Below are 19,233 nucleotides of genomic sequence, written 5' to 3'. Positions count from 1 at the left end.
CCCACCTGTCAGCCAGGTGCTAGCCTTTGTTTCTAGAGGCTTCTTGCCTCTTTTCTCTTCTCTTCTATGTGATACCCTCTGACAAAGGTGGGTCAGGTTTTTCTCTGACTTCCCTTCTGCTGCATCTCTCTGACTCCAGCTGGAGAAAGTTCTCTGCGCTCTTGTGTTTTCTCTCCCTCTCTCCCTTTCTCTCTCTCTCTCTCTCTCTCTCTGTGTGTGTTTAAAAATCACATGAAAGATTATGGCCACCTGGATAATTCAAAATGGTCTTGCTGTCTTCCTATTTTAAGGTCCATAACCTTCATTACACCTGCCAAGTCCTTTTTGCCATATGTACTGAGGTGAGTGGTTTCGTGTTCCCCCAAAATTCAGTTTCACTCAGAACATCAGGATGTGAACTTATTTGGAAATAACAGTCTTTATAGACATAATCAGTGAAGATGAAGTCATCTTAGATTAGCGAAGACCCAAATCCAAAGACTGGTATCCCCCTAAAAACATAAAGCAGAGACACAGACACAGAGGGAAGAAAGCCGTGTGAAGACAGAGGCCAAGAGTGGGATAAGGGCATCAGCAAGCCCAGGAATGCCAAAGATTGCAGGCAGCCACCCACAGACAGTAGGAAGGATTCTTCCCTGGAGCCTTCGGAAGGAGCGTGGTCCTGCTGACACCTTGATTTCAGACTTCTAGTCCCTGGAACTGTAAGAGAGTAGATTTCTGTTGCTTGAAGCCATTCGGTTTGTGGTGCTTTGTTTCCTCAGTTCCAGAAAACCAGTACACCATGCAACATACTCACAGAAGTCTGGGGATTCAGGCATGGGGACCTTGTCCACTATGCCTACCTTGAGTCTGCAGCTGAGATGTCAGAATTAGTAGACAAATACATGAAAACAATTCTTTTTTTTTGAGACGGAGTCTGACTCTGTCGCCCAGGCTGGAGTGCAATTGTGCGATCTTGGCTCACTGCAACCTCCGCCTCCCGGGTTCAGGTGATTCTCCTGCCTCAGCCTCCTAAGTAGCTGGGACTACAGGCATGTGCCACCATGCCCAGCTAATTTTTGTATTTTTAGTAGAGACGGGTTTTCACCGTGTTGGCCAGGATCGTTTTGATCTCTTGACCTCGTGATCCCCCTGCCTCGGCCTCCCAAAGTGCTGGGATTACAGGCATGAGCCACTGTGCCTGGCCCGGAAAACAATTCTTATAACTATTCCATATGTTCCATAAACTTAGAGGAGATGTTGAGCATATTGAGATGTAAAAGATGTAAAAAACCAAACATCTAGAGATGAAAACTATAGCATGTGATGTGAAAGTATATAAAATAGTAGATTAATGGCAGATTAGACATTGCAGAAGAGAGATTAATGAATTTGAGGACATAGCAATAGAAAACTATTCAAAAGTGGGGCTGGGCGTGGTGGCTCACCCCTGTAATCCTGGTACTTTGGGAGGCTGAGGTGGGTGGATCACCTGAGGTCAGGAGTTCAAGACCAGCCTGGCCAACTTGGTGAAACCTCGTCTCTACTAAAAATACAAAAATTAGCCAGGCATGGTGGTGCATGCCTGTAGTCCCAGCTACTTGGGAGGCTGAGGGAGGAGAATCGCTTGAACCCAGGAGAGGTGGAGGTTGTAGTGAGCCAAGATTGTGCCACTGTACTCCAGCCTGGGCAACAGAGCAACACTCCATGTAAAAAAACAAAAAATCAAAAAACTATGTGAAAGTGAAACACAGGGAGAAAAATGGCTGAAAAGTGACAATAGGGCTGTAGTTTGGATGTTTATTCCCCCATACCTCATGTTGAAATTTGACTCCCAGGGCCAGGCATGGTGGCTCACACCTGTAATCCCAGCACTTTGGGAAGCCTAGGTGGGTGGATCACTTCAGGTCAGGAGTTCGAGACCAGCTCGGCCAACATGATGAAACACCGTTTCTACTAAAAATACAAAAATTAGCCAGGCGTGGTGGTGCATGCCTGTAATCCCAGCTACTCAGGAGGCTGAGGCAGGAGAATCACTTCAACCTGGGAGGTGGAGGCTGCAGTGAGCTGAAATTGTGCCACTGCACTCCAGCCTGGAGGAGAGAGCGAGACACTATCTCAAAAAAAGAGAGAGAGATTTGATTCCCAGTGTTGGAGGTGGATCTAGTGGGAGGTGTTTGGGCCAGTGGGGCAGATCCCCCAAGAATAGATGAATTCCCTCCCGGGAGGTGGGTGAGTGAGTTCTTTATTCTCATAAGAGCTGGTTGTTAAAAAGAGCCTGGCACCACCACCTCTCCATTGCTTCCTCTCTTGTCCTGTGATCTCTGCATATGCCAGCTCCCCTTCGCCTTTCACCACGAATGGAAGCAGCTTGAGGCCCTCCTTAGAGCAGCTGTTGGCACCAAGCTTCTTGTACAGCCTGTAGAACTGTGAGCCAAATAAATCTCTCTCTCTTTTTTTTTTAAAATAAATTACCCAGCCTCAGGTATTCCTTGATGGCAATGCAAAGTGGGCTAACACACAGGGTATCAGTGATGTAGTTGGTGTTTCTAAAGGAGGGAAGTTGAGAAAAAATATTTGAAAAGTTAATGGCAGAAAAATTTCAAAACTGATGAGAACTATAAACCCACTGATTTTAGAAGCTTAACCAGTTCTATGTACAAGAAACATGAAGAAAACTGTACCAACGCATGTCATCTGATTGCTCAAAATCTGATCAAGAGAAAATCTTAAATGCATCTACGAAAAGAGACACGTTAAGTTCAGAGGAGCAATAATAAGAATCACAGCATGTTTCTGGTGGGAAACAATGCAAGCCAGATGACGTTGTGACAGTGTAGCAACAGTGTAGTATGGTCAGCCCTCTGGATCCGTGGGTTCTAGATCTGTAGATTCAACCAACCATGGATCACAAATATTGGAAAAAAAGATGGTTGTGTTTATAGTGAGCATGTACAGAGTTGTTTCTTCTTATTCCCTAAACAATATAGTATAATAATTTACATAGATTTATACTGTATTAGGTATTATAAGTAATCTATGGATGATTTAAAGTATATAGGAGGATATGCATAGGTTATATGCAAATACCACGCCATTTTACATAAGGGACTTGAGCATCTGTGGATTTTACTATCTATGGGAGGTCTTGGAACCAGTCCCCTACAGACACTGAGGGAGGATTGTACTAAAAGAAAAATCCCAGCCAGTCTAGTTCTATCCCCAGTGAAAATATTTTTCAGAACAAAGGCAAAATAGTGATAGTGTCAGATACACAAAAGATAAAAATTTATCATCAGCAGAGCTGTACATTAAAAAATGTTACAGGTTGTCCTTCATGTGGTAGGAAGAGGGTGGGAGATAGATATCTAGGAACCGTGAGCTAAACAAACCCGAGGGAATATATCTTAACTCATTTCCTAACTCTACGAAATGAAATGAAGAGCACTAGAAGCAGCAGTTTATAGGTGGATAGAGAAGCTTTTTAAAAATCATGTGTTTAGAAAAGATAATTGGCTGTTTAAAAAATAGTAACAATGTATTATGAATTTTATTATATATGTACAAGTAAATTATGTGACAACAATAACACACAGGAGGAGAGCCATGGAAGTACACTGTTGTGAAGTTCTCATGCTCTACATGAAGTGTTATCTTTTTTTTTCTAAGTGACAGCAAGTTTATTAAGAAAGTAAAGGAATAAAAGAATGGCTATTCCATTGGCAGAGCAGCCAATAAAATCATCTGAAGGCAGTTTGTGATGACTTAAAGGCATATATGATAAACCTGAAGACAAACCAGAAATAGCCCAACAGAGATATAGTGAATAAGTAAACAAAGAAAATAAACTAGAATCATAAAAAATACTTAATCTATGGGAACGTAGAAGAAGGGAAGCTAACACATGGGGCAAATAGAAAACAAAAAGCAAGTTGATAGATTTAAACCTAACTATCAATAATCACTTTAAACGTAATGTTCTAAACACTACAACTAAAAGGCAGAGATAATCAAATTGAATATAAAAGCAAGACTGAAGTATATCTGCTTGCAAGATACCCACTGTAAAGACAAAGCTAGGTTAATGGCAGTAGGAGAAAAAAGATATACCATGCTAATTTTAATCAGAGCAAAGTTGGAGTGGCTATATGATTATCAGACAAGGGCAAAGAATATTACCAGTCATAAAGAAGATCATTTCATCGTGTTGAAGTGGTTTGTTCACCCAAAGAGCCTAATGATAGTTAGCATATATCTGCCTAATGACATAGCTATTAAGTACATGAAGCAAAAACGGAAAGTGTAGTCAGAATCACAATTACATTCAGATATTTCAACACCCCTCTTTCAATAATTGATAGAACATATAGAAGAAAAATCACGATATAGAAGATTTGAGTAATGCTATCAACTGACTTGACCTAATTAACATTTATAGAACACCCAAGAATAGAATATATGTTCTTTTCCAGTACAATGGGGGCATTTACCAAGAGAGATCACATTCTTTGCCATAAAATAAGTCTCAATACATTTTAGGATTTTAAGTCATACAAGATACACTCTGTAAGGACAATGAAATTAAATAAGTGTCAGGAAACTTACCTAGAAACAATCTACAAAATCCCCGAGTATTTGGTAATTGATAACATACTTTACAAATAACTCACTGGTCAAAGAATAATCAAAAGGGAAATTTGAAAGTGCTTTGAACTGAATGAAATGAAAACAAAACGTTTTAATATTTGATGTGTCTAAAAAGTTTTTAAAGGTCAATTTATAGCACGAAATACCTGTATTACAATAGAAAAAAGGCCTCAAATCAGTTTCTGCAGATTCAACGAACAGATCCCAAAGAAGGGAAATCTTTTTTTTAAAAATCATGAGAGAAGAAATCAATGAAATAGAAAACAGGAAATCACTGAGAAGAACCCTGAAATTGATAAACAATGCCAGACTGATCAGCAAAAAAGAAGAGACCAATTGCCAGTATTAGGAATGAGAGAGGTGACATCACTACATATTGAACAGTGATTAAAAGGATAATAATGGCATATTATGAACACCTTTATCCAACAAATTCAACAACTTAGAGAAATGGACAAATTTCCTTAACAGGCAAAACTATTAAAGCCATTTCAAATATTCTGGGAATGTTAGAAACATTCTCACAAATAAAGCTTTAGGCCAGGAGGATTTACTGTCAGTTCTATCATATAGTTAAGGAAGAAATAATAGCAGTTCTGCACAGATTCTTCTAGAAAATTGAAGATATGGGAATATTTCATAATTCACTGAGGTCAGCATTACCCTGATATCAAAACCAGGCAGACAATACATGAAAACTGAAAACTGCAGGCCAGTGTCACGAACATAAATGCTTAAGTTCTAAATAAAATTTTGGCAAATGAAATGTAACACTGTATAAAAATGATAATACATCATGACTTTTGCAAAGCCAATCCATGTGATTTTATTAACATGCTAGGAAAAAAAAAGTCATATGGTTGTAACAATACATGCAGAAAAAGCATATGACAAAATTCAATATCCGTTTCTGGTAAAATCTCTCAGCAAAGTAGGCCTGAAATGGGATGTTATCATTCTAATAAAATGCATCAGGCCGGGCGTAGTGGCTCATGCCTGTAATTCCAGCACTTTGGGAGGCCGAGGCGGGTGGATCGCCTGAGGTCAGGAGTTCGAGACCAGTCTGACCAATATGGTGAAACCCTGTCCCTACTAAAAATATAAAACTTAACTGGGCGTGGGGGTGTGCGCCTGTAGTCCCAGCTATTCGGGAGGCTGAGACAGGAGAATCACTTGAACCTGGGAGGTGGGAGGTGGAGGTTGCAGTGAGCTGAGAAATCGCACCCCTGCACTCCAGCCTGGGCGACAGAGTGAGACCGTCTCAAAAAAAAAAAAAAAAAAAAAAAAAAAAAAAAAAAACAAAAAAAAAAAAAAAAAAAAAAAAAAAAAAAAAAACTACAAAAAACCTACTGGTAACATCATACTTAATGGTGAAAGACTGGATGCTTTCCCCCCTGAGATGAGATCAGGAACAAGGCAAGGACATCTGTTCTTACCACTTCTATGTAACATCATTCTGGAGGTTTTTTTAAAAAACAAGTCACTGAAGTTGGAAAGGAAAAAGTAAAACTGTATTTCACAGATGATATTTTCTATCCAGAAATTCTGATGGGATCTGTTATAAAAAAGCTATTGGAACCAGTAAGTAAATTCCTCAAGGTTACAGGATAGAAGATCAAGATACAACAATTGTATTTCTATATATTGGCAGTTAATAATTGGAAATTGAATTTACAACCCAATATCACTTATATGCGATAGCATCAAAAATATGAAATACTTAGGGATGCGTGAGACCTTAGTACTATAAACTATAAGACATTGTTGAGAGAAATTAAAGAGTACCACAATAAGTGGAGACAGATACTGTGTTCATGGATTAGAAGACACTTGTCTTCATCAGTTTGGGCTGCTATAACAATACCATAGACTAGGTGGCTTACAAAACAAATATTTTTTACAGTTCTGGAGGCTGAAAGTCCTACATCAGGATGCCACCATGGTTAAGTTCTTGATGAGGACCCTATTCCTGGTTCACGGATGTTTGTCTCCTCGCATCCTTCCATGGCTGAGAGCAGAGACAGAGAAAGCAAACTCTCTTCTGTCTCCTCCTGTAGGGGCACCATCCCATCATGAGGATTGCCCTCTTGTGACCTAACTACCCCCCATGGGCTCCCATCTCTAACGGCCATCACACTGAGGATTAGGGTTTCAATTATGAATTTGGGGGTGGGGACAGAAGCATTCAGTCTGTAACAGCAATATTAAGAGGTCAGCTCTCCTCAAATTGATACAGATCCAACACCATGCCTGTCAAGATTCCAGCATACTTTGTAGAAATTGACAAGTTGATCTAAAATTCAGATGCAAATTCTATGGACTTAGAATAGCCTAAACAACTTTGAAAGATAACAAAATTAGAGGATTGACCATCTGACCTAAAGACTCTCTTAAAGCTGCAGTAATCAAGACTGTGTAGTGTGGCTGGGCATGGTGGCTTCTGCCTGTAATCCCAGCGCTTTGGGAGGCCGAGGCAGGCAGATCACTTGAGGTCAGGGGTTCGAGACCAGCCTGTCCAACATGGTGAAACCCCGTGTCTACTAAAAATACAAAAATTAGCCTGGTGTGGTGCATGCGCCTGTAATCCTAGCTACTTGGGAGGCTGAGGCAGGAGAATCGCTTGAACCTGGGAGGCGGAGGTTGCAGTGAGCTGAGACGTGCCACCGCACTCCAGCCTGGATGACAGATCAAGACTGTCTCAAAAAAAAAAAAAAAAAAAAAAGTGTGTGATGTTAGCATAAAGATAAACAGATCAAATCAGCAGAATAGACTGTCCAGGAATAGATACATACATATATTATCAATTGATTTTTGACAAAGGTGCCAAGGGAATTTAGTGGGAAGATGTTTTTTTTTAAACAAATGGTGCTAGAACAATTGTTTAATTATAGGCAAAAAATGAACTTCAGTCCATACCTGGCACCATTTGCAAATTGTAACTCAAGGGATCATCGGCTTAAATATAAATCCTAAAACTATAAAACTTGTAGAAGAAAATGTAGGAGAAAGTCTTTGTAACATTGAACTAGGCCATAATTTTTTAGGTAGGATAGCAAAAGCACAATCCATAAAAGAAAAAAATTGATAAATTGGACTTCTAATAAATTTTGTTCTTTTAAAGATACTGTTAAGAGAATAAAGAGAGTCTACAGACTGGGAGAAAATATTGACAAATCACATACCTGATAAAGGAGTTGTATTCAGAGCATATAAAGAACTTGCCAAACTCAGTAATTAAAAAAAAAAAAATGAAAAAACAGGCAACAGATTTGAAGAGACACTTAGCTAAAAAAGACATAAATGGATGGCAGATAAGCTCGTGAACAGATGTTCACATCATTATTAGATAAATGCAAATTAAAACAGCAATAAGATATTACTGTGCACCTGCCAGAATGGTTAAAATATTATTTTTAGTGAAAATGTGGATGTACTTGATCTCTGCTGGTGAGAGACTGTAAAATACAACCACTATGGAAAACATTTTGGCAGTTTCTTAAAATGTTAAACATGTATCTACCATATGACCTATGTATTTCCCAAAAGAAATGATCGCATAGGTCCACACAGACTTGTACATGAGCATTTATGACTATTTTATTTTTAATAGCCACAAATTGGGAACAACATAGATTGTTTGCAGGTGAATGGATGCAGTCCAATAGCAATTCAATCTAATCTCAAAATAGTTGTGCTAGATAACAGAAGCCAGACAAAAGCAAGAGTATATATCACACAATCCATTTGTATAATGTTCTAGAAAATGCATCTTTTCTAAAGCACAGAGTCAGTGGCTGACTGGGAATCAGAGGGAGGTGGGGAGTGGCAGGAGGCAGGGATTATAAAAGGATATGAGAAAATTTGGGGGTGATGGATGTGTTTATGTTCATTAGCTTAATTATGGTGATGGTGTCATTGGTGCATTCTCATGACAAAACTTATCAAATGATATACCCCATGTGTAGGTTATTTTATGTAGCTCAATAAAGCTGTTAAAAATTAATATTTCTTATTTTTGTATATGTTATAATTTTGTTCATTTTGTAGTGACAATTGAGAATTAATTCTGAGGCTACTTCTTTAGTTCAGCCTGTGATCTTTTTCCTGAGAGGATCTTTTCCTGTTAACATTTAGCTATATGGATTGTAATATGGTTTGTTTATGGAACTCATTTTTATTGATTACTCAGCACTATAGCAGGCATTGGGAAATAAAAAATGAGGAGGAGAAATATATTCATGCCTCATGGACCTTTAATCTAGAGATTTGTAATGAGACCTTTGCAAGCATTTCTAAGGAATATAAGAAGTTTAGGGGCCAGGCGTGGTGGCCCATTCCTGTAATCCCAGCACTTTGGAAGGCTGAGGTGAGTGGATCACCTGAGGTTAGGGGTTCAAGACCAGCCCAGCCAACATGGTGAAAACCCGTCTCCACCGAAAATACAAAAATTAGTCTGGCGCAGTGGCGCATGCCTGTTATCCCAGCTACTCAGGAGGCTGAGGCAGGAGAATCGCTTGAACCCGGGAGGCGGAGATTGCGGTGAGCCGAGATGGCGCCATTGCACTCCAGCCTGGGCAATGGAGTGAGACTCTGTCTAAAAAAAAAAAAAAGTTTAGGAAATGGTGGAATTTATGTTGCCTAAAAACATTACAGCATATTAGAAGGAATAGCTTAATTTTTTCTTGCTCTGGGACAAGGGCACGTTTCTGAACCTGAGGTCCGTCTGTAAAATGAGGGACCTTCCCTCTCAGAAAATATTAAGGTAGCACCTGGCTGAGTGCAGTGGCTCACATCTGTAATCCCAGCACTTCGGGAGGCCGAGGTGAGTGGATTGCTTGAGCCCAGGAGTTTGAGACCAGACTGGACAACATGGTGAAACCTCACCTCTACAAGAAATACAAAAATCAGCCTGGCATGGTGGCATGCGCCTATAGTCTCAGCTACTTGGTAGGCTGAGGCGGAAGGATCACCTGAGTCTGGGAAGTCAAGGCTGCAGTGAGCCATGATCACACCACTGTCTCAGAAAAAAAGATAGCACCTTTACGTATCCAGAACAATGCCTGCTATGTTACATACCTAAGAATGACAGGCATACCTTGGAGATACTGCAGGTTTGGTTCCAGTGTACTGTGATGAAACAAATGTGGCAATAAAGTGAATCACACAAATTTTTTGATTTCTCAGAGCATATAAAAATTATACTTACAGTATAATGTCATTTACCAAGTGTGCAATAGCAATATATGTACATGCCTTTGTTGCTAAAAAATGGTAACAATCATCTGAGCCTTCAGTGAGTTGTAATCTTTTCGCTGTTGGAGGTCTTGCCTTGATTTTGCTAAAGGTTGCGTGACTGGCAATTTCTTAAAATAAGACAACAGTGTAGTTTGCCATATTGATTGACTCTTCCTTTCACAAAAGATTTCTCTGTAGCATGTGATGCTGTTTGACAGCATTTTACTCACAGTAGAAGTTCTTTCAAAATTGAAGTCAATCCTCTCAAACCCTGCCCTTGTTTTATCAACTAAGTTTGTGATATTCTAAGTCCTTTACTGTCATTTCCACAATGTTCACAGCATCTTCACCAGGGTAGATTCCATCTCAAGAAACCACTTTCCTTGTTCATCCCTAAGAAGCAGCTCCTCATTCATTCAAGTTTTATCATGAGATTGCAGCAGTTCAGTCACATCTTCAGGATCCACCTCTAATTCCAGTTCTCTTGCCATTTCTACCACATCTGCAGAGACTTTCTCCACTGACATCTCAAAGTTATCACTTCCTTCAAACTCCAGGTGAGGTTGATATTTTGACCTCCCATGAATCGCAGATATTCTTAACGGCATCTAGAATGGTGCATCCTTTCCAGAAGGTTTTCAGTTTACCTTGCACAGTCCATCAGAGGAATCTGTAGCAGGTATAGCCTTACAGAATGTATCTTAAATAATATGACTTGAAAGTCAGAATTACTCCTTGATCCATGGGCTAGAGAATGGATGTTGTGTTAAGGCATGAAAATATTGATCTTCTTAAACATCTCCACCAGGGCTCTTTCATCTCCATCAGCAGGTGCATTGTCAATGAGCAGTAGTATTTTGAAAATCTTTTTTTTTTGAGTAGCAAGTCTTAACAGTAGGCTTAAACTATTTAGTAAATCATGCTGTAAACAGTTGTGCTGCCATCTGGGCAGGTTTGTTGTTCTTGTTTATAGAGCACAGGCAGAATGGGCTTAGGGTAATTCTTAAGGGTTTTAGGATTTCTGGAATGGTGAATGAGCACAGGCTTGAACTTAAAGTCCCTTTCTGCATTTGCCTGTAACCAGTGAGTCAGCCTGTTGATTGAAGCTTTGAAGCCAGATATTGAACTTCTCTCTCTGGCTATGCAAGTCCTAGATGGCATCTTCTTCTAGTGTAAGGCTGTTTTTGTCTACCTTGAAAATCTGTTGTTTCGTGCAGCCACTTTCATTGATGGTCTTAGCCAGATCTTCTGGATAACTTGCTACAGCTTCTCCATCAGCACTTGCTGCTTCAACTTGCGCTTTTATGTTATGGAGATGGCTTCTTTCCTTAAACCTCATGAACCAACCTCCGGTAGCTTCAAACTTTTCTTTTGGAGCTTCCTCACCTCCCTCAGCCTTCATAGATGTGAAGAGTTACAGCCTTGCTCAGGCTGTGACTTTAGGGAATGTTGTGGCTGGTGTGATCTATCCAGAACACAAAACCTTTCTCCGTATCAGCAGTAAGGCTGTTTTGCTTTCTTGTCATTTGTGTGTTCACTGGAGTAGCACTTTAATTTCCTTTAAGAACTTTTCCTTTGCATTCACAACTTGGCTAACTGGCATAAGAGGCCTAGCTTTCAGCCTGTCTCATTTTTTGACATGCCTTTCTCACTAAGCTTCTAGCTTTTGATTGAAAATGAGAGATGTGTGACTCTTCCTTTCATTTGAACACTTAGAGGACATTGTAGGGTTATTACATGGCCTACTTTCAATATCGTTGTGTCTCTGGGAATGGGGAGGCCCTAAGAGAAGGAGAGAGATGAGGGAACGGCCAATCAGAGGAGCAGTCAGCACACACAACATTTATTGTTAAAGTTTGGTATCTTTTATGGGCACAATTTGCAGCGCCCCCAAACAATTAACATAGTAACATCAAAGATCACTGGTCACAGATCATAACAGATGTAATAATAATGAAAATGTTTGAAGTATTGCAAAAATTACCAAAATAAGACATGGAGAAATGAAGTGAGCATGTGGTATTGGGAAAATGGCACAGATAGACTTGTTCAATACAGAGTTGCCACAAACCTTCACGTGGTATCTGCAAAGCATATTAAAGCAACATGCAGACGGCTTTGGGTATACCTGTAGTAGATAACTTTTTTTTTTTTTTTTTTTTGAGACGGAGTCTCACTCTGTTGCCCAGGCTGGAGTGCAGTGGCGCAATCTCTGCTCACTGCAACCTCTGCCTACTGGGTTCAGGCAATTCTCCTGCCTCAGCCTCCTGAGTAGCTGGGACTACAGGCGCGCACCACCATGTCCAGCTAATTTTTTTTTTTTTTTTTGTATTTTTAGTAGAGACAGGGTTTCACCATGCTGGCCAGGCTGGTCTCGAACTCCTGACTTCGTAATCTGCCTGCCTCGGCCTCCTAAAGTGCTGGGATTACAGGTGTGAGCCACCATGCCCGGCCAGTAGATAACTTTTAAAAATGTTTTTTTTAAAAAGACTGTGAGATATTTAATTGGAATAAAACTATCTTGTGTAAAATAAGTATAATTCTTGACACACCTTTATCTTTTATAACACAAATGATTTGAAACGGTCATGTCTTTCTTTCACCACGCCTACCTAAAGCAATAGATTAACAACCATGGTTCTCTAGCCTACTAAAGAATAATAATTATGTAATTTACGTAATACTAATTATTGTCGTACCTCACATATCTGAAAGTAACTTACTTGGAAACCATAAAGAAGAGAAAATGCTGTTAAGCAGGCAAAAGAGAGGCCAAAGACCATGCACTTTAGGTTACGAATTGGACCTGGAAGGTACAGCTTTGATCCAGGTCAGTTTATTCTTTAGATACAACTTTTAAAAGTTGCGTATATGATACCTTTACCCATAGGCTGTTGGGGGAGGGAAGAGATTGTTCCTGGACACATGCTCGTTTCTAGTAACGAAAACCAGGAGCCAATATACCTGGTAGAAAGAAGATGAAAGGGAAAACTAGCAAGTGAGCCTGGAGTCTCAGGAAGGATGGTAGTTTGGTGTGGGAGCTGATAGCACTGTTGCTAGTAGCCTCTCGTGCTGTAACTTAATAAAAGCAAAAATTCATTAAATGCTTATTTTATGACAGGCATTGTGTCAGTTGTATGTGCATTATTTAATACTTACCAATGTCTACAGACCCGTCATTAGCCATATTTTATAGATGAAGAACCTGTGATTCAGCAATGTTGTCACATAGAAGTGCAGCAGGACGTGAACCCAGGTCTGCCTAGAACTCAGTTGTGTGCATGCAGCCATCGTTTTATATGCTCTTCCAGTAATTAGCACAATAAAACAATTGACTCTAATTATACTCTTTTTGAATAAAGAAAACAGAATGTTTGGTTTTTTTTTTTAAAGGCTGGAAAATATAAAATTATTTACATTTTTTAAAATTTTAAATTTTTAAAAATTTTAAATAGTTCAAATTGCAGTTTTTCCACTAAGAGATGTTATGATATTGTTTTATAAAAAATTTTACTTTCTACAAAGATAAATGTACATTGTAAATTTGTTAAATCTATGTAATTTTTGAATAAGAAACTGTGAGTTGATTTTATTATATTACCTTGTCTACTAAAGGAAGTGAATCTCCCCAGCTGACCCATATTAATTGCTAAATTAATTGTGTTTGTTTATACTCCATGCTATTCCAAAGGGCATTAGGACAGTTGCAAACCTTTATGTTTATTCATAACTGCAGTAGTTAGGGACAGCTCTGCTCCCTTGCTCACTGCCAGCTCAGAGGTGGTCTCTGCATGCAGATCTGCAGCATGAACAGCTCTGAGAGCAGAGGTTTGTGTTCGTTCATCACCGCATCTCCACTGCTTGGAAATAAAGGTGTTGAAAAAGCATTAGTTGCCTACTTTCAAAAACATTGAATTATAATTGTAAACAGTTCATTGAATTTATCCTTGACATAAATTTTATCTTGACTCTTGATTTTATAAACTTTTGTAATTATTATCACCATCATTTTGAAACTCAGTTTTAAATTTTATTTTTTTACCTGTAAAAAATATGATCTGACATGTTGGGCCAAATACCCTCCCAATGACATACCTAACAGGGCTCTGTCTTTTACTAAGTCTGTTCTTATTATTGTACTTACCATTTTGTGCCAAGGAGGAAAAGGTCACTTGAGATTGCCAGTCTCTGTGACTTTTTCTTTCCCACTTGGAATTGTTTACCAAAATTTCTGTGATACAGTGATTTTTAAAAAATCTCAGGAATTAAGAGTCAGCTCTGCCACTTGCATGCTCTACAGCTGTGGCAAGTTGCATGGTCTGCTCCCCTTCTGTCATATTGGGGCAGTAACGCTACCTGCCTCGTGGGATTGCTGTGGCAAGTAAATGAGTTCGGATAATGTCTGTAAATCACTTAGAATAGTGCTTGGCACATAAGGGCTCAATAAATGCTAATTATTATTTTTAGGGCTTTTATGAGGCTTAAATTAAATGGGATTATGCATGTAAAATGTTCAGTAGAGTATCTGGCATTTATTAAGGGCTCAATAAATGCTAGTGGCTCTAATTTAAATATTCCGGTGCCTATATGTCTAAAGAGGCTGTGCCTTTGGATCTCTGCACACGTCATATTTTTAGTGAATTTACTTTAGGGCATGGAAAAAAACATTAGTTTCTATACTGACTTTTCCCAATAGGTACAAGTTACAATGTTAAAAAAATTTAAATAAATACATACTATAATTATTTTATGATTTCTAAGTTTAGATCATTTGTTACTTTTTGTTTATTTTTACTATTTAAAAGTATAGATCTTGATTAATATCAATTTCAATATCTAACCTGTTTTTCTTCTTTTCTTGTTACCCTTTTTATAGGTTTGTGGAATCTTGCTTCCCTTTTTTCCAACCTTTGTTTATTTGTATTGATGCCCTTTGCCTTTTTCTTTCTGGAATCAGAAGGCTTTGCTGGCCTGAAAAAGGTAAGTGAATCTAGTATTGGAATTAAATTGGTTAAGTGAGGAATTAAATATCATTCACATTGAACTAGAAAAAGCAGACTTAAATTATTGAAATGGAATATAAAAATTTAAATGAGTAATAAATAATATTAACAACACATTGTTAACAATAACAATAATTCTGCATATGGAATTATTTTGCATGTCCATGAGAGAGACATCTTTTAGACCTGTGAGCACTTTTACAGCATGCGTACATTTAGTGTAACGGATAAACCTGATATAATAGCTTCTATTCTTTTCTTAGAGTATCTTATTTAGTTTAAGGTGACAGTAAAGTGTTATTTCCATGGGCTCCCCTTTCTGTTGTCTAGCTGTTATTCCATACGTTAACAGTCTGCAGCTGAAAACTGACAGCTGATTTCACATTTAGTAAATATACCAGGATCAGAATGAATGACTCTGGCAGTCAAACCTGACATTAGAAAACTGGCTTTTATGCATTGGAATTTAAAAAATCATGATGTATTCTTAAGAGAGGCAATTAAAATTTAGTCAATGGCCGGATGCAGCGGCTCACACCTGTAATCCCACCACTTTGGGTGGCTGCAGCAGGAGGGTCGCTTGAGGCCAGTACTTCGAGACCAGTTTGGGCAACACAGTGAGACCCTGTCTGTACTAAAAATAAAAAAAAAATTAACTGGGTGTGGCGATGGGTACCTGTGGTCCCAGCTCCTCGGGAGACTTAAGGTGGGAGGATTGCTTGAGCCTGCAGGTTGAAGCCACGATGTGAGCTGTGATCGCGTCACTGCACTCCAGCCTGTCTCAGAAACAAACAAAAACCAAGAATGAACAAGAAGAAGAAAGGAGGTCATTGTAGACTCTTGAGAAGGCAATTTCTGTAGAATTTTGGAACCATAACTTTTGATGGATATTCATTCATTCAACAGAGAATGAATTTTATTGAGAATTCAGAGTTTTATTAACCAGTTCCTTAAGTAGCAGTTATTTTGCTATTTATAGGAGCTTGCTGGGGACACAGATGAAAAGATGGGGCTCCGGCCTTCAAGGGTCGGACAGTGGGAGAAATGACAGATGTAAACAAATAAGATGCAGTTTGAAGCCCTTTTATATAATGAAGTCTTATGGGAAACCCTGAAAGGAATGGATATCTTGATTTTCCTGGGGAATCTGAGCAGGCTTCACAGGGGAAGTCAACCTGGACTTGGGCTGGGACTTGAAGGATGAGCAGGGCTTTGCTAGAGTGTGGCATTCCAGGCTTGAGCAAAGGCCCAGAGCTCTGACAGAATTGAGGGAATGGCCAGTACTTAGATACTGGAGAATGGTGAGAGATGAGGGTGCACAAGCTGCTTGCCAGGGTTGAATTCTGGAGGCCTGGAGTCCTCCGTCTGGTCATTTGAGTTTTATGTTGTAGGCAACAGAGAAGCCAGAATAGGATTTTTGAAAATAATTGTCCTCATCTACCATTTGAGTATATTTAGAGATAAATATGCATTTTAGACTTTGTGCAGGTCACAAAGGAAAGGAGTACAAAGGAATACATGCCCCACACAGTGCAGAACACTGTTCTGTAGATCGTGGTGCCGAATCAGTCCTGCACCTGACTCTGTGACATTGCCTGCCGACGTTTGCTTAAAATAAGTAAAGTTCTTCCCTCTTCCTGACGCTTCCTCTTGTGTAATCGTACCACATACAAAAAACAAATGAGAAAGCTTGGTGTGAACTATATTTTCGTATTTGACATTGTAGGCAGTATTTACCTAATTTATACTTTTTATAAAAATCTAGTTGAATAGATTGTTATTTACAATAACAGGGTGTAATATGGACAAACTCTTTGCCTCCAAGTTATTTTCTTCCCTTCTTGTGAATTAACCAACTAGGAAAGGGACTTGGCTAAATCTGTTTGAAGAATTAGCAACAATCTCCAGAATTAAAAAAGAAAAAATGACAAAAAATCCCAATGACATGTCATTTTTCTCCTCTTCCCCCTTAATAGACTTAAAGTCAAAGGGAGAATCAGCTGAGGAGGGATCCTAGAAGGTAATTAGAGATATTTCACACATATGATTGTACAGCACTTATTTCCTCTTTTTAAAAAAAATTTTTAGTCTTTTTATACACGATTAATATTCTTTTCTTAGCACATCTTTGACCATGTTAGTTGCCTAAACATCACTCGAGGGTCACCAGCTGTGTTTCCTGACCTCAAATGGGACTGAAATATTGAATGACTGTAGGATACAGGCAACTATGAATCCAATTAATTCCCAAACACAGCAGAAGACTTAAAAAGAGAGCAGTGAGGTGTAGCCCCGGATGACTGCCATTTGTCTGACTTGGGAAGTTGTAATAGGTGCTGCAGAAAACCAAATTAAAGAATTTGGTTGTTAATGCCATTAAAGGAAGGAGGGAGATGGGATTCCAGCTTGAAGGTAGGGGCGGAAGAATCATTTTAAAGTTGGAGAGTCTGACTATACCGATATGCTGAAGAAAAGAGGCCAGCAGAAGATGGTGAAGCTGCAACCGTCAGAAAATTTGGCATCAGTCAGACTGCCTGGGCAGGTGATTTCATTTAAACCGCGGGGTTGCTTTCTATAAAACGAGTGTAATAATGATGTTTACTTTATTGTATCATTTTGGTGATTAAATAAGATGTGATTGTTCATGTAATGCACATAGCCCAGGACTTCACTTAGTAAATGTTAGCTATTATTAAATTACCTTTATCTTCGAGGTAGTCTTTAAATGCATTTGACTAATAAGTATTCTATAAAATATCACTAATCACTAATAAGTATTCTAGAATACTTATTATCACTAAATATTCTATAAAATATGGGCCTCAGAAAGCAAGCAACTGAATACAATACAGTCATCTTTTAATTCCTCACAGATTATTATCTCAGGCAGTTTTAAAATATGTTTCCCATTTTGAAATGGCATGTACTGAAGTAGAATAACTCAGCTTGAGCATTACAGCTAGCATACTTTGAAACAAACTTGTTTGAAGATAAGATGTGTCCTAGATCCTAGTAGAAATGTGTAGAAAGTTTTAAAATTAAGCTAATCAAGGCATGTTATTTAAAAATATTCGTATTTTTCAGTTTTAAAATCAGTCACATGAAAGTTGGAAAGGTTATTAATATTGTGTCGTTAAGTCTAAATGTGTTAAGCATACCTTTGAGCCCTTTCATGTTGTATATTTCTGTAGTCTAGAATCATTTGTTAATTACCTGTGTAAGTTCTAAATAACATTTTTAAAGATACGTGGTTCTTTACACAGTACTTATTAGAATTAACTTTACTGCTTTATTGAAATTAATGTTGATTGATCACAGTCATTAAAATGTTTAACATATTTGGCTAATAAGTACATATATTTATGTATATTCCTTTAAAGCTGCTTGCTCATCGATTACATTTGACACATATAGTTTCTGAAGTGATACTGAAGAGAGGCTAGAAACATTTCTAATTGGTAGATTCAGCACACTAATTTGAGCAATGACAAACTTGTAATATGGTTAAGTAAAATTTCCTTTTTTTTTTTTTTTTCCTGTGGCCACCCTCCTGGTGCTGTTTTACTGTGTCTAAGTCTGGTGTATCCCTAAATGGCATATGGCCCCACTCTACTCCCATGGATTCCCCTGGGCAATCGATGTTCAAACAGCTTCTTGCATATTGTGCCGAGATGCGGAAATTGGCCACTGGCCATGGGCGGATGCAGAGCTTGAATTGAAAATCAAATTAAGCAGAATTCTCTACTTAGTTTTTAATTAAACCACTATGTTAATTCAAACAGGACATATTAGGCCTGGGGGGTTGACTATGTCCTTTTAAGGGCCTTCAATAGCTTTGCTTCTCTCTTCTTATGGTGGCGGTGGTGTGTGTTTCTGTTTTACTAGGACCATCTCCTTGCTATTCCCTTACTTTATAATTCTCCAGTGTAAGAGGATAGAAACGGTTTTGATAAAGTAAAACTTTTTTAGTAAGCAGCTAACTTTTATCTTGGAATTTAGACTTATTGTTAGCATTTAAATATTTACCAAATTTATTTGCTGTCACCTACGTGTATTGTATTGAGCTTTAGGTATGTTCATAGGTATTTGAAAGTGACTCTGTTTACATCTTAATTTTTCAACTCTGATAAAAAGGTTCCATTTGGTGATTTTTGTTTTGTTTGGCAGTAAGCCTGCTTTTTCTGCAGTATGTGGCTCTTAGGGCTCAGGGAACATCTTAAGGCAGACATCACTGCTGTACTTATCATACCTCAGATTGGCTGTGTGATTTATCTCCCTCCTCCACTCCAGAAAAGACCTCCAGGTTATCTGGATTAATATCAGAGATCTTTTCTGATTTTGTAAGGAACTCTGGAGGTATAACCTCTGG

General features: G+C 38.5%; 1 protein-coding gene across 5 annotated transcripts in view; it reads left to right on the top strand.

Moving 5' to 3' along the window:
• LMBR1 (limb development membrane protein 1) overlaps positions 1-19,233 on the top strand; it is a 207,751-nt gene that overhangs the window by 82,159 nt on the left and 106,359 nt on the right. For all 5 annotated transcript variants that reach the window (XM_032753208.2, XM_032753207.2, XM_032753216.2 and 2 more), the window contains one exon: positions 14,738-14,841. In XM_032753208.2, the coding sequence (XP_032609099.1) occupies positions 14,738-14,841 (104 nt within the window). The remainder of the gene's footprint in view (positions 1-14,737; positions 14,842-19,233) is intronic.

This window comes from Hylobates moloch, unplaced genomic scaffold (assembly GCF_009828535.3).
Source record: "Hylobates moloch isolate HMO894 unplaced genomic scaffold, HMol_V3 SCAFFOLD_1, whole genome shotgun sequence".
NCBI classification, from domain to species: Eukaryota; Metazoa; Chordata; class Mammalia; order Primates; family Hylobatidae; genus Hylobates; species Hylobates moloch.
The sequence above is the reverse complement of the archived record's forward strand: the minus strand, read 5'-3'. Positions and strand labels throughout refer to the sequence as shown.